The following is a 15,712-nucleotide window of genomic DNA, read 5'->3' as shown; positions in this document are numbered from 1 at the left end:
AAGGACAGCCTTGCAGGCCCAGGAGCTAAGACATTCCTGACCATCACTGCCTTCCAGACATAGGATTGTCCTCCACACTCTGAGAAGACCTAGCGCTCTGTGAAAGACAGAAGGAATGCTGCCCTGCTAGGGATGCCGCTGGTTCAATTCCTGTGATGGTTAATACTGAGTGTCAACTTGATTGAAGGATGCAAGGTATTGTTCCTGGGTGTGTCTGTGAGGGTGCTGCCAAAGGAGATTACCATTGAGTCGGTGGACTGGGAGAGGCAGACCTACCCTCAGTCTGGGTGGGCACCAGCTAATCAGCTGCCAGCACAGCTACAGGAAAGCAGACAGGAGAGATGGAAGAGCAGGCCTGCTGAGCCTTCCTCTTTCCCCCATGCTGGATGCTTCCTGCCCTTGAACATCAGACTCTACATTCTTCAGCTTTTGGACTCTTGGACTTAAACCAGTGGTTTGCCAGGAGCTCTCAGGCCTTTAGCCACAGACTGAAGATTGCGCCGCTGGCTTCCCTACTTTGGAGGTTCTGGGATTCAGACTGATCCACCACTGGCTTCCTTGCTTCTCAACTTGCTGACGACCTGTTGTGGGACTTTACCTTGTGACTGTGAGTCAATTCTCCGTAATAAATTCCCTTTCATACGTACATCTATCCTATTAGTTCTGTCCCTCTAGAGATCCCTGACTAATACAATTCCCCTGTGATAGTTACTCAGAATTCAGTAGGGATGACTGTAAGAATCAAAATCTCATACAGTCTCAAAGTAGCTTTGCACAATTTCAAGACAGGGCTCATGGTTCAGAGTCACCATTGGGACATAACCGTGTTCCTGAGACACATTTAAAATGACGCTGACATCCCCACGTCATAGCAATAGATCACCTAACCTTCATGTAAGTGCCTGTGGCCCTGGGGAGGACAAGGAGTGAACCAGTGAGTGAGTGAAATGTATCAGTAAATCTACTGCAGCCACGGGCAGCGGGTCAACACTGGCAGCTAAGCCTCATCCGATTTTATCATTGGCTTCCAACTGAGAAACTGAAATATGGATCTCACCCCCAGGCCTTGGCATGAGGCAGAGGTACCTTTATATCTCAGCCCTGCCACTTTCTACCTGCGGGATCTTGAGTAAGTGACACAACCTGGATTTCCTCATCTACAAAACGGGGATGGTAACGGCCACCTGAAAGCACTGCTGGAGGGTTAAAATGATGTTGTCTTTAACATGCCTGATCTAGCTGACCCAGTGTCCGGCCACTGTCAAAGACCCAGCAGAAACGCTGCTTGGCAAGCTGGGTGCTATGGCTCACACCTGCAATCCCAGCACTTTGGAAGGACAAGGGGGGCGGATGACTTGAGGTCAGGAGTTGGAGACCAGCCTTGCCAACATCGTGGAACCCTGTCTCTGCTAAAAACACAAAAACTAGCTGGGCGTGGTGGTGCACACCTGTCGTCCCAGCTACTCTGGAGAGTCGCTTGAACCCAGGACGCTGAGGTTGCCGTGAGCCAAGATTGCACCACCGCACTCCAGCCTGGGCGACAGAGTGAGACTCTGTCAAAAAAAAAAAAAAAGAAAAGAAAAAAGAATTGCTGTCTGGAGCTGCTCCTGGCTTTGTTCCTAAGTAGCTGTGTGACATTGTTAAGTCCCTTCATCCTTCCTTTTCAAGACTACAAAATAATTGTTTTCGATACAAGATCAAGTCTTCATATTTAAAATTGTGTAAACAGGACCTCAGGATGAGACCTGCACGTGGACGGGCTCCAGAGATGTTTCCCTGTGCCTGCAGTCCTCTTCGCTTGGTTTGGTGCCTGGTAAAAGTAACAAGGAAAGGTGGCAAATGCTGACCTCAATGTCCCAGCTGACCTCCTGCTGGGTGGCTGCATCCTGGCTCCCTTCGGCCCCTGTGCGGCAGCAGAGTGAAGGCACTGGCCCTTAGAGGTGGCTGCCCAGAATCTCTGGCCTAAACACAGCTGAGGATGGGCTGAGGGATGCCAGGAGTTTGGGAGGAAGGTTGTAGTAATGTAAACAGAGTCTGCGTTTCTCCTGGATTCCAGTCAATGGAATTATGCATATCATTTATCTTGTGCTAACCTTTATAAGAGAGCTTCTGCCTCTAAGAGCTGTTAGGATGCATCGGTGAGATGTCTCTTGTAAAGCACTTTGTAGAGGGCTAATAAATAACATTTCTACTTGCTAAACATTTGTAGAGCTTTTTCTAGATGGATGGCACTGTTCTTAGTCCTTTATAAATAGTAACATTTGTTATCATAAAATCCCTAGGCAGGTTTTATTGTGTCATTTTTTAAAAGTAGAACTGAGGTAGCGAGAGGTTAAATACTTACTCAGAGTCACAGAGCCAGCAAACGGTGGGGCTAGAATGTAAACTAAGCCCATCTGCTTCCAGAATCTGTGCTCCTAACCACTAAACCAGCAATGACCTAAAGTCACTTAAAAATTTTTTTTGGAGACAGAGTCTCGCTCTGTCACCCAGGCTGGAGTGCAGTGGTACAATCTCAGCTCATTGTAACCTCTGCCTCCTGGGTTCAAGCGATTCTCCTGCCTCAGCCTCCCAAAGATCTGGGATTACAGGCACCCACCATGACTCCCAACTAATTTTCATATTTTTAAAATAGAGATGAGGTTTCACCATGTTGGCCAGGCTGGTCTCAAACTCCTGACCTCAAGTGATCCGCCTGCCTTGGCCTCCCAAAGTGCTGGCATCACAGGCATGAGCCACTGCGCCTGGCCTGCAGTCACTTTAATATGGATTGGTCTTCCCAATAATCCTGGGAAGACCCATTTTATAGAGTAGCAGAGGAAATCACACATTACTGAGAAGCCACATACCTGCCTGAGGCAGAGGCGGTGCTCGAGTGAGCTAGTGCAGCCATCGGTGGCAAATATGCTCACTTGAAACCTTAGGGGCCTCTAAATTCTCAAGCCTGACTGCTGGCCCGGCTCCATTCGGCCATCGTTTGCTGATTTCACACCACTGGCTTGGTTTCCCCATAAAACCTAAGTTTATTTCGGGCAGCATCCTCTCCGTAGCGGTTTGTATTTCCCCATTTCCCAGCCCACAGCAGGTGCTCAACGGGCACTTCCCGAATGATTGTCCACACTTCCCACAACTGCTAAACCTGGGGAGAGTTGCTGGTTTAAGAGAAGAGAGAGAGAGATTCTCGACTCCCTACACAGCCACCCAGGGAGGCTGAGCACACCAGTCAGCCCGGTGCAGGCCTCTCTTTCTGGAGTCTCCCTTCCCAGAGGACTCTCTGCAGCAATTCCACTCTGAAATCCCACAGCCCCTGCTGCCAGAACACAAGCAACTTAAAACAATGGACAGGCGAGTTGGCACTGAGTTTTAAGTGCTCTCGTGGGACAGAGACCCATCCAAAAGTTAATTGACGGGCAGCTCATCGATCCCCACTCTCTCCCTTTCTCACCAAATCATTTCTTTTCCTCCCACACCGCAGAAGAAGTGGTAGAGGTGGAGGCGCTGAGGTCTATGCACCATTTAAAAACATGTTTTTATTGCAAAATAAAGAACCTGGAAACCTCACGAGACAAGTCACTTAGGAAATTATTATTAAGCAAGCACCCTTTAGGTGGAGCAAACCATCATGGCACACGTTTACCCATGCAACGAACCCGCCCATCCTGCACATGGACCCCAGAACTTAAAAATACAAAAGCACCCTTTTAAAGAACCCCCAGATCAATCACCAGAACTTTGTCAGCCGCCCTAGACCCCTCCCTCCACAGGCTCCGCCCCAATCATCAGTCTCCACTCTTCCCCAGAAGTACCCGCTTTCCTTTTATAGTAATCACTTCCTATGTTTTAAAAAAATAATCTATCACCCAACTGTGCATACCCTAGATATTATGGTTTACTTTTGCTCATTTAAACAGTGATAGGTCTTTTAAGTTTCCTGTTGTCTGCAGACTACCAGAACCCAGGCCATTTGACCTGTAGCATTTCCCGCGGTTGGAATGTTGCTGACTGTACGTTCGTGGGACAGGGCAGCGTGTTTAAACACCATTTTACGCTGTGGGGTTGGCCATGGTCTAGGACCGCTGGCATCTCCTTCTTGGCTAATGTTTATCTGAGCAGATGTCCTACATTCTTCTGTGAACAAATGACATTAGTAGCAGCAAAATGATATTAAAAACCAACTGAAAATCCAAACGCTGGTACAAGAGTAGAAGTGAGAAGATCCAGGTTTCAGGTCTGCCCTCTCAGGCAGTTATTTCACCTCTCTGAGACCATCAGTATCTTTTTCACAGGGTCATGATGCTCATTCAATGTGATTCTGGATATAATGCTTTATAAGCTGTAGAATGCGAAACATTCTAATAGGAATCTTTAGAAATGAATTGCTCCTCATAACATTCCTTGAAAGTCTGCATTAGCTTGAGATTGCCCCAGTGCATTTGCAGAAAGATTTTGGTATAAGGTAGAAGAATTCTAGTCCAACTCAATTGTGTAAGAGTTACTGGAGTATTAAGATGACCTAGTGGATTTTTATGTAGCTCTCCAGCAGGGTCTTTGAGGGTGAAAAGTATTTCAATGCAAGTTTCTCCACTTCTTTTAATATTTTTATTTTCATGCATCACAAGAAAACATGGCAGGGAGGTTAAGGGAAAACCACACGTTGATTTAGCAACTGAATTTCTGAACAATTTGTGATATTTAGCCCCCTTGTTTGTAAAGATCATCCTGGCTGGAAATAAATTCCCTAAGGCATACAAATTGTTTCCAGGGAAGGAAAGTGAGGGTAGCTTTGTGCCTTAAGAGGTACACCTGAAGATACTGATCAACTGCCTGCCCCAAGCTCTTCCAGCTTATGAAATGCAAACTTACTTCTTCCCCCAACCCTTCTCTGGGTTTGTTCAATACCACTAACATCAACCCAAGCTCAACCTGAGGATAACTGTGTTGGATGTATTTATGTCTCTGTGTTTATAGTGACAGACACACAAGGTTTTCTGCCTAGTCTTCCTATTGGGATCATAAGCTATTTAGGGTTAAATCTGTATTTTATTCATAATTACCCATCAGATGTATACAAGTTTCTGTTAAGCTGATCACACTGTCAATGTTGTAAAAATAAAAGGCTTGCAAACCATTTCTCTCCTCAGCCTGTTGAGTTACTGAACTGGTAGCTGTGGTTTTCATTAGGGGCTGGCTGCATGTTTGCTGAATATGGGAAAGATACCATCTCACGCTTACTCTCAAGCCCTTCAGCATCACTGGATGCCAAAGTTCGACAGTGCAGATGCACCTCTCTGATGTGCTAAGAGCCTTGAGTGGAAACAGTTAAAGAAACAAACCAAGAAGATTATGTTTTATCAGTGTCAGGGTGATTTCTGAGTCACTGACAAACTAGCAAAATGACCGACCTTAGGCATAATAAATACTGTTTATCTGGGTTCAGGACAGTTGTTCAAGAAGTCAGATTGCCAGATCCATCCCAGGGCATACAGCAGAACAGTGTTACTAGAAACCAGATATTCCACTGGACATTCATACAGCCTTTTATAAACTGCATTGGTCCTCATCCGTGGTGACACGAAGTACCCACAGTGATGCTTTTCTAGATGCAGGGAGCTCAGAAAGGGCACAGGCTCTAGTTTTTAAAAGTGAGAAAGCAAGCTGCTGCAGAAATTCATCAGCTTGTGGCAGTTTATTGAGATGATATTCTCCATAAGTAATACAGAGATCTTAGATAAAACACACAGGGTCCCAGGACATGTCAGGAAATTCACTTTTCTTTTTGAGATGGAGTTTTGCTTTTGTTGCCTGGGCTGGAGTGCAATGGAGCTGTCTCAGCTCCCTGCAACCACTACCTTCCAGATTCAAGTGATTCTCCTGCCTCAGCCTCCTAAATAGCTGGGATTACAGGTGCCTGCCACCATGCCTGGCTATTTTTGTATTTTTTAGTAGAGATGGGGTTTCACGATATTAGCCAGGCTGGTCTTGAACTCCTGACCTCAGGTGATCCGTCTGCCTCAGCCTCCCAAAACGCTGGGATTAAGGGCATGAGTCACCACACTCAGCTGGAAATTTATGAGAAGTTGCAACAGTCACAGCTCACCCTGGCTATGGCTTTGCCACATGTCCCTTACTTAGCGTTGATTTTAGTAATTCCCTCTGCAATCCTTCACCATCATTGTGTCCTGTTGCCCCTTGGATAGCTCCGAGGGTGGGCAAAGCATCTCAAGTCCATCCAAACCTCACTGGCATCAACTGCGTGAATGCTCAATGTGGATAATGGTTTATCTTCTTATCATTTGTAAATATTCTTCCAGCTGGCTTTGGCCAAGCCCTTCTCCTGTCACGCGTTACCGTTCCCACACCGGCGGCACCTACCTTTTGCTTCAGCTGCAGCACAGTCTGCTTCATCTGGTAGAACTCCTTGCATGTGGCACAGCAAGTTCCGGCTTTCACAGCGTTCTCAGACTTCTCATGGCCTGTGAAAGGAGATGCGCTCAGTCCTGTCTGGTGGGCTGGATGCAAGCCAGACCCAGAGAGACAGCGTTGGGAAGGGCGGTCCCAGGGACAGAGCAGCTGACAGCAGGACATGCAAGGGCCAGCTGTGGACGATTTTACAGCTTTTGGATCCTGCCTGCATGACCCAGGGTCAGGGAATAGTGGACGACAGAGGGAGACGAGTCCTACGCGAAGCTGAGCTCAGCTGTTCCTGTTTAGACATGCCAGGAAGACTCCATTCTTCCTCTTTCATGTGTGAAAATGCAGACGTGGCCCTTTTATCAGTGCTTTTCCAGGAGGCAGGCTCTATAAATCTGACATGATTTATACTCCCCTTAAAGGGCCAATGTTCACACACTGTAAATATTCCCCAAGCTCAGGCACTGGGCCTCAAAGCTGCCTTTATCACCTCTCCTAATCCCGTTCTTCAAAGGGAACAGGGCAGTAGGCTGGAAGCTGACCTCACTGATGTTGTGAGGCCAGGATGGGAAATGCTCCAGGCCCTTTGCCACCCATCTGGGGCCAATCGGGATAACAACGGGCAGGCAGTCAGGCCCCTCTGCTGCGGAGGGTCCCAAAGCACTGCCGTGGAACCTTCGGTGCTCCACGAGCTTTTTGTAAAAACTTTTGCTAAAGGAAAACTGGGTGAAGAACGTGGTGATGTGGCCAAGAATACCGCCAGCTGTCTTCTTTCTGGCACTGGAGTGGGCTACTCCAAGCCTGCATGCCGTGGCGACCAGACACCTGGGTCACCTTGCCACTGAGGACTGTGCACGGACTGCCGAGGTCTGTGCCGAAGGTGGCAGTGGTGTGGGCCAAAAGTGCTAGGCTGAAGGTGTTTTGCGAGGGCAGGTAGGACAGTGTGACACCCAGGAAAGCATAAACTCTCCTCGCTTAGCAGCCCTTTGGCGTTGGGCCAGGTTTGTGGTACGTGTGACATAGTAACCACGACTACCCAGAACGCCTACCGGGGACAGTCGGGTAATGCGTGACCATCTCTTCTGCTTCCTGGCCCGTACACTTTGCTTAACTGCTCCTCTCTTCTGCAAAGCCCTCTGTTCCACCTCCACTTGTTGAATCCCAACAAGACCGAGATCTAATGTTCCATGAAACCTGCCCTCTCCACCTACAGAAATCTGGAAATCAGGCAGCATTTACTGTGTGTCCCTCCCACTCACAGGTTGGCCTAGGCTTCCCCGGAGGGCAGCTCTTAGGGAACATGCCAGCGTGTAAGCTGCCTAAGAACCAGGCTCACTTGTTGGTATGTCACATAATCGATGCTCAAAAAATGTTTGGAAATGGATTGTTACAGGTTGAATTATGTCCTGTTTGCCAATTCATGGGAAGTCCTGATTCTCAGTGCTTTAGAATGTGACTTCATTAGGAAACAAGATCACTGCAGATAAAATGAGTTAAGATGAAGTTATGCTGCAGTAGGGTGGGATCGTAGGCCAATATGACTGGTGTCCTTATACAAAGGGGAAACGTGCCCACAGGAGGAACGCTATGTGAGGATGAAAGCAGAAGCGAGAGGCAGTGGAAGCCGAGGAACACCGAAATTGCCTGCAGATGACCAGATGCTGCGGAAAGGCATGGAATGATTTTTCTGCACAGCCCTTAGAAGAAACCAACCCTGCTGATGCCTTGGACTTTGAACCTCAGAGCAGAGACACATTTCTGATTAAGCCACTTAATTTGTGGCATTTTGCTATAGGAACCCTAAGAAATAGACACATTAATGGATGGAGGGAGAGATGGGCATGAGGGCAGCCCGCATGCAGGCGAATCCTCCTTACATAGCCTGGCTGCCGAGTCCTGTCCCTGGTGACATGTGGTGACCAGAGCTTCTGCTCCTTGGGAGGTGAGCAGGCCCAGAGGCAATCGGGCAGCTGAGCTCTCTCACTCACACTACACATCTGCAGCACAGCAGCAGGCAGTTTCAGAGCTCACCTGCTGCACCGCCATCCCTGCACCGTGGGAGATCTGGGGCTGGCAGTACCTGAGCTAGGCACACATTTCTCATGCCAGCAGGTTGACACAAATGATGCCATGCTGTGCAGCAGAGTTGCCACAAGTGACAGTGTAATTATTGAATATACAGGGTCAACCTAGCTTTTCGGGCAGCTTTTGAAGACGTAATTGGAGAAAAACACCTGAATCTCTGCAAAAGGGGCAGTTTTTAAAAATCCACTTCACGTGTAAGCAATGTAACAGGGCCATTTTGTTAATGCCTGCTTTCTAGGTGAATTCCCAGAGCTTGCCCATCTGTACCCCCTTAATTGGCACACTGGACGGATGGTTTTGACTCACTGCAGCTGTGTGATAAAGAGCTGAGCAGTAAGGGGGAATAGGGAAGGTCTTGGCTCAGAGATGGCTGAGTGAACTGATTATCAGCACAAACTTGAGTCCCACTGTTCTAGGTTCAGTTTCCATCTGTCACTGAATACACTCAGGGATCTTGGGCAGGTTACTTGGCCTCTACAAACCCCACTTGCCCGACCATAGCACTAGAACAATTCCTGCCACATGTGGCTGCTGTGATGACTGGACAAGGTAATACATGAAAAACCCTTGGCAAAGAGCTTGGTTGCAGGTAGATGGGAGGGGGTGCCTAGCAGTTTTCAGGCCCACCAAACCCTTTACATTTCCTTTGCCTGATAACGCCAGGACACTGGAGCAACAGTATTCACATGAATAACGAAACGAGGGGACTGAGGGCTGGTAACTTCCTGAAGGTCCTCTAGCAGGTGGGTCATCCAGCAAGTATCTGAGGCGGGTTTAGAATGAGTTGTCCTGAAATTTAATACCTTTTCCACAAATCAGATAGTTTCCTTTGGGTTTTTAAATCCCTGTTCAATGTACCAGTGTACGATCCTATGGAGTCGAATATTCCTGAGAACCAGAATTACTCACCTCAATCTCCAACAGAGTAAGCCACGCAAATTTCCATGCAATAATATGCTTAATTGTAAAGGGCCGAAGCCTTAACTTTTCTTATGCTGACTCCAGGAAATGGTGGGCTCTTGCATGAAAAGATGACCCAGGCTCCAGGTTTATTAGGTTAATACCTAAGGACAGTTGAATGACATCCATCTTTCTCAACTAGTCTTTCATCCATTCCATTTCATCTTCTGGTCAATTTTTACAATACCGTCAACTAATCCATCCATTTATTTATCCATCCATCCATCTATCTTCCCATCCATTCCATCTTCCTTACCACTTATCCATCCATCCATCCATCGATCCATCCATCCATCCATCCATTGATCCATCCATCCATCCATCCATCCATCGATCCTTCTGTATCTGCTATTAGCCAGGTCCTGCATCAGGCATTGAGAATGCGAAAATAAGTGCAAATATCGGTTTAATAATTTTCAATTCACCTTTAAGGATCTAGCCCTGTTGGCAGAGCTGGGCTGGCATGAACAAAAGTTAAAAGCTCATCTTTCTGTCACTTCTGCTTTTACATACTCAGTGACATTCTCCAAGTGTTAGTGTGATTAAATAACTTGACAATTTCATAAGATAAACCTCTTTACCAGATTCTAGACTATTTCATTTAGATCATGGAATATTAGAACATAAAACTTTAGTTCAATCTCTTTTATAGGTAAGGAGAATAAGATCCAGAGAGAGAAAGTAACTTGCCTTGGGTCTTTCAGATTGCTGTGTGTAGAGACCACAAACTCACAGGGTCCAAACTGGCTGTTTTGGAGGGGTGGGTGCACCCAGTGAGCCTACTGTTGGGAATTCTCTTGAGAACACCTGAGAGCTCTCTGCCAGCCAGGGTCCAGGGCAGAAGCTCTGCTGAGTTACCTGTTGCATGAAAATTCCTAGGCTGTTTTCTGTTCCTTTGTGGAATTATCAGAACACAGAGAACCAAGATTAACATTATCCAGAACACCTGAAGCCCCACTGGCACAGGAATACATAGCATAGTGGTAAGGAGTGCAGGTGGAGTTACATGATCAGGACTTGAATATTGATGCTACCTAGTACCTTTTATAGTGGACAAGTCACAGCTTCTGTGAATGCCCATTCTTGCAACGGTAAAAAGGTAACAGCACCTATTAGTTGGAGCTGCTGTGAGGAGCCAGAGATAAGACGTGTAGGTTCCCAGAACAGTTCCCAGCTCAGGGTAAGCACTCTGCTTATAGTAATGTTATTTATTGTTGGTATCACTATGATTCAGTTCCCTACAAAATTAGATATGTGCGATGGGGACTTTACATCACCCTTTCAATAGAGCTATCAGAGAGTTTAAAGATAAACAAAGACTCATACCTTTTGCATGTTTAGACCTGGAACATAAAACTGCCTCTGATTTGGAGTTCACATCTACCTTACAATTTATCTACAGTAATGTCAACATGGAGCTGTAAGTAATCTCACATATGCTACATTAACAGTTTATTTAGAAATTGGGGTAGACATTGCTGCATGTTTTCCATCCTCTCAACTAATGCTGTGGTCACACTTCTGAGAAAAGCCTGGTGTGGTATCACTTAACTTTTTTTCTAACTTGTTCAGATTTTAAAGGTGCAATATTATTGATTAGCCACATGGGGGCAGGAAGCCCTAATTTTTCCTGAAGTTGACCAGGACGTCTATCCTACGCATTAGAAATTGTAATGCTTCTTAGCAAAACCAAACAATGTTCCTGACATATTTTATATGGGCAGTGTCAGAAATGAACAAAACACGTTTGTGTTTAAAAGTGGATCGTGCTCTGGCCGTAATGCCCAACCCTGGAGGCACATTACAATCACCTGGGGGGGCTTTTAAAATATGAATTCTGCTGCACACCACCCGTCTGGGGACGGCAAGGCAACAGACTCAGCATTTTAAAAAAGCTCCCCAGGTAATTACAAAGTTGAGAACTGCTGATCTGTGGATTCGTGGAGCTTGAGAGTTATATGAAACACCTGGCCATCTGACACTGAACTGTAAAAAGTGATGTTAGGGGTCACGGTCACGTTATCAGAAAATAAACCAAAGTTGAAAAATAAAGACCGGCAAGCTAATTACTACGGAGCCAACATTTCCTTAATTTGTCTCCCTACTGCGGCTACAGACTCCCTGGGGTCACTAAACTGGCTCCAGATACATATTTTCAAAGAGAAAATCAAAGTGACTGAATGCCCATTAGCAGACGGCTTGTCTCCCTCAGCACCAAGCCAGTGGATTGCAACCTCTTAAGCCTCAGAGGCCGTCCTGGGGCCACCCTCCCTTCTCTCCCCCTGGGTTCCTAAGAACTAGCTGAGGTTGTATTTGATTTCAAATTCCTCAGATTGTAACAATACAGACCTTAGATAATGCAAAGTTAAAAAGGAAAACTGAGGAGGAAAGGGTATCAGATCACATGTGGTTATACTCAATCATCTTTCTCAATTCATAAAAAAATGACCATAGTGAAATAGTAATCTAATTAGTCCCAAACAGATGCAAATGCTTATCAGCTTCTGGTCTTCCAGAATGTGGGGCTTTTTTGGCCTCTGATATTTCTTATTGTTGAGTTGAATGTTGGGATGTGTATTTATTCATCTTTTAAATATTTTGAGGAAAGTCCTCTGCTTATAAAGTGTTGAGGCCGGGCATGTTTCCGAATCTTGGTACTTAGAAGGAGGACAAAGAAATGAGGCCAGGGCCAGGCGCTATGGCTCATACCTGTAATCCCAGCACTTTGGGAGGTTGAGGCGGGCAGATCGCCTGAGGTCAGGAGATCGAGACCAGACTGGCCAATATGGTGAAACCACGTCTCTACTAAAAATAGAAAAATTAGCTGGGCATGGTGGCACACGTTTTTAATCCCAGCTACTCAAGAGGCTGAGGGACAAGAATTGGTTGGAGCTGGGAGGTGGAGGGTGCAGTGAGCGGAGACTGTGGCTACTGCACTCCAGCCTGGGTGAGAGAGGGAGACTATGCTTCAAAAAAATAAACTTAAAAATGAGGCCTGCACATGCAGTCACAGGGCTTATATCACTTATGCTAAATCACACCCAATTTTGAAAAATATTCAGAAGAGTGAAAGGGTTTTCAAAGCTCATGTAGTTCAACCTTCTCATCTACAGAAAAGGAAACTGAGGCCCAGAGATCTGCGCATCGTCGTTCAGTTCATACTGAACCAACGTGGCAAACCTGGTTTTGTCAGAACCATCAAAGCCAGTCCCCCACCAACTCAGCAATAAGAAATGTCAGAGGCTAAAAGAGCCCCACATTCCAGAACATCAGAAGCTGATAGGCATTTTCATCTGTTTTGGACTCATTAGTACCCTCAAAATTTCATTATGGTCGTTTTCTTATGAATTGAGAATGATTACTGAGTATAACCACATGTGATCTGAAATCAGCTCTTCCTCCTTGGCTTTCTATAGTTTTTTTGTTTGTTTGTTTTTTGTTTTTTGTATTTTTAGTAGAGATGGGGTTTCACCATGTTGGCCAGGATGGTCTCGATCTCTTGACCTCGTGATCCGCCTGCCTTGGCCTCCCAAAGTGTTGGGATTACAGGCGTCAGCCACTGCACCCGGCCTCGGCTTTCCTTTTTAACTGCATTATCTAACGTCTGTTTACCAACCGAAGTTGGTTCAGTATCACTTCAAACATCCAGCCTAGGAACTTTTCACTCATCACAGCTGTTAAAGAAATGATCCTCTTCCCTGACACCACTGGCCCTTGCTGGGCCACACTGCTGAAGAGTGGAGGTACTTTTTCTTGCCAGAATCATCAACGCCAGCTCTCATCTTCTCAGCAGTCCAGTCTCTCAAATTATGACTTTAATGTTCAGGGCATACAATGGCCTGTCCTTTTTCATAATTTTAATTATGTGTATGAATTGCTTCTCTCAGTCTCTACCCTCAAATATTCCTGGTTACTGGTACTGGAATTTTGTTACTAAAATACAAAATCAAATGCTAGTCCTCTGTACATAGGTGATAAATTCAGTGAAGACAAATTACTGAGAATACTGAGCGATTCTTTTGGAAGCGTACTGCTAGGGGACCGTGCAATAGAGAGTGGAGTCAGATCAGGCTTCCCTTTGTAAGACTATTTGCAATTGTTATATTTGGGGAAGGACGATGCCAGAAGAGAAAGAGGTGAGGATTCCCAGCCAAGTGTAATCTTTGGCAATGAGTTTGTGTTACAAGAAGGCTCAATGCTATAACCAGCCGAATGTTCTTGATTAAACAGAAGGACATCCTTCATTAAAGTCGCCTGCAGCTGTCTCTCAATGTGGCAGAATGGAAGGTACTGTCCTATTTTCATTCATCAGATGCCATGCAGTGTACAGAAAATCACTCCCCTCTGACTCTGGCTGCTTCATCTGCTGATATCAACATCCTTGCCTGAAAGTTGACCAGATGGCTTATCATTTGGCCCCAGAGCTAAGATCTTTGATGCTAAGCTGGTGTTTTCTAAACTGTTTTTCAGGACACCATCACTTGTGATATGTTCATAGGTTTCTTAATAAGTACTTTTGGATTTAATCAAAGTTTTTTTTTTTTTTTAAATTTTTGAGACAGGGTGGACTGCAGTGGTGCAATTGTAGCTCACTGCAGCCTCAACCTCCTGAGTTCAGGTGATCTTCCCACCTCAGCCTCCTGAGTAGCTGAGACTACAGGCACGTACACCATGCTCAGCTTTTTTTTCTTTTAAAATTTTTAGTAGAAATGGGGTCTCACTATGTTGCCCAGGCTGGTCTTGAACTCTTGGGCTCAAGTGATCCTCCCACCGTGGCCTCCCAAAATGCTGAGATTACAGGCGTGAGCCATCACACCTGGCTTAATTTTTTTTTAAATGACAATCCCTCTTAGTTTTTAGTGCCTTCTAATTGTGGACTCGTAAGAAGTGGGTGCAGTCATAGGACCTTAAGAAAGATATGTGTATTTTCTTCTCCAGACACCTCAACACAGGACCTCAAGAAAGATGTATGTGTTATCACCTCACAGGGCTTCAGAATCTCATGTAGGGAAATGGTGCCATAAACGGCTGAGATAAAAGACGTCATTAATGTAAGTAATACTAGAGAAGATATCAACAAAAAGATGTAAAATATGTCCTCTAATATTACTACTGTTCAGGTATTTTTACTGACTTCTTAGCCACAGAGGTCAAGCTAGTCATCACGAAAAAGAATTCTTGATCGCTTTTACTTACCTGAGACTTTATTTGAAAAATTTTTAAGATGTACATTTCATTTCTCAGAGAAGGAAAGAGGCGCATGAGGTCCCCGTACTTAGTGAGAGACTGCTAATTTCTGGGACCTTCCTTTTCCTTTCCCCTTTCCCACCTACTGGTGAAGGCTGGAGGCACAGGTCACTGTCTGTCACCAGGGCAGACCTTGTCACTGCACTCTAACCCAGAGCAATCATAGCTCACTGCAGCCTCGACTTCCTGGGTTCAAGTGATCCTCCCACCTCAGCCTCCTGAGGAGCTGGGATTCCAGGCATGTGCCACTACACCCAGCTAACTTTTTTGATTTTCTCTGACTTAGAGCTGCCCCCAGGGCACCATACAGCAGTTCCCATACACAGGGCTTGCTGCCTTGGGGACTGAAGAGGAATGTGGTTGGAGGATTTAGGAATTACTGCAGGAGGTGGAGGCGACCTGAGATCAAAGCACAAATAAACTCAGCATTTTAAAACCGGATACGAGTCTCTGGAAAGTCCATCCCGCTTGCTTCTCTGGTCATTGCTAGTGATGGTGGACCACGCCTGCAACAGGCCACGCTTGCTCAGCAGGCAGGAACTCCTTGTAGGCAGGGCTAGGTCCTATTATTTCTCTATCCTAACATTGAATCTCAACCTGACCGCCCCTCGCCGTGTTGCGTTTGTTGTTGCTGTTTCTGGTGGTTATGCTCAAGCATAAGCTTTGGTTGCTCGAGGCTGCCCTTCATGCCCATGTAAATGGGACTTGACCTGTAGATAAATGTGAGGCAAAGAGACAGTGAACTTTCCAGGCTGGGTTGCCCATAGCGCATGGGGTACCTGGCTCAGAGCACTGCTGAAAATTCAGTTCCCAAAATGAAAAATTAGAAGGCTGCTTTCTTGTGACCAATTCTCAAGCAGACCCACACATTCATAAATCAGCGGCTATACCGCTGCACCTTGTTTTCAGTAAAGGACATCATCTAGGAGGTAAGTAACACTTGCATACCGCTCCCCCACCATCTCCACCATGGGACAAAATCCAGTGATTTTAATTTTGAATGTAAGAA

General features: G+C 45.9%; 1 protein-coding gene across 6 annotated transcripts in view; it reads right to left on the bottom strand.

Annotated features, from left to right (window-relative positions):
• The window catches only part of CCBE1 (collagen and calcium binding EGF domains 1), a 272,365-nt gene that overhangs the window by 36,658 nt on the left and 219,995 nt on the right, over nt 1–15,712 (bottom strand). For all 6 annotated transcript variants that reach the window (XR_012513084.1, XM_074383318.1, XM_003926109.4 and 3 more), the window contains exon 6: nt 6,373–6,473. Coding sequence is in view for 5 of the 6 variants with exons in the window: in XM_074383318.1 (XP_074239419.1) it covers nt 6,373–6,473 (101 nt within the window). In the remaining variant the exon portion in view is untranslated. The remainder of the gene's footprint in view (nt 1–6,372; nt 6,474–15,712) is intronic.

This window comes from Saimiri boliviensis, chromosome 13, assembly GCF_048565385.1.
Source record: "Saimiri boliviensis isolate mSaiBol1 chromosome 13, mSaiBol1.pri, whole genome shotgun sequence".
NCBI classification, from domain to species: Eukaryota; Metazoa; Chordata; class Mammalia; order Primates; family Cebidae; genus Saimiri; species Saimiri boliviensis.
This window is presented reverse-complemented; position numbering and strand designations above follow the sequence as displayed.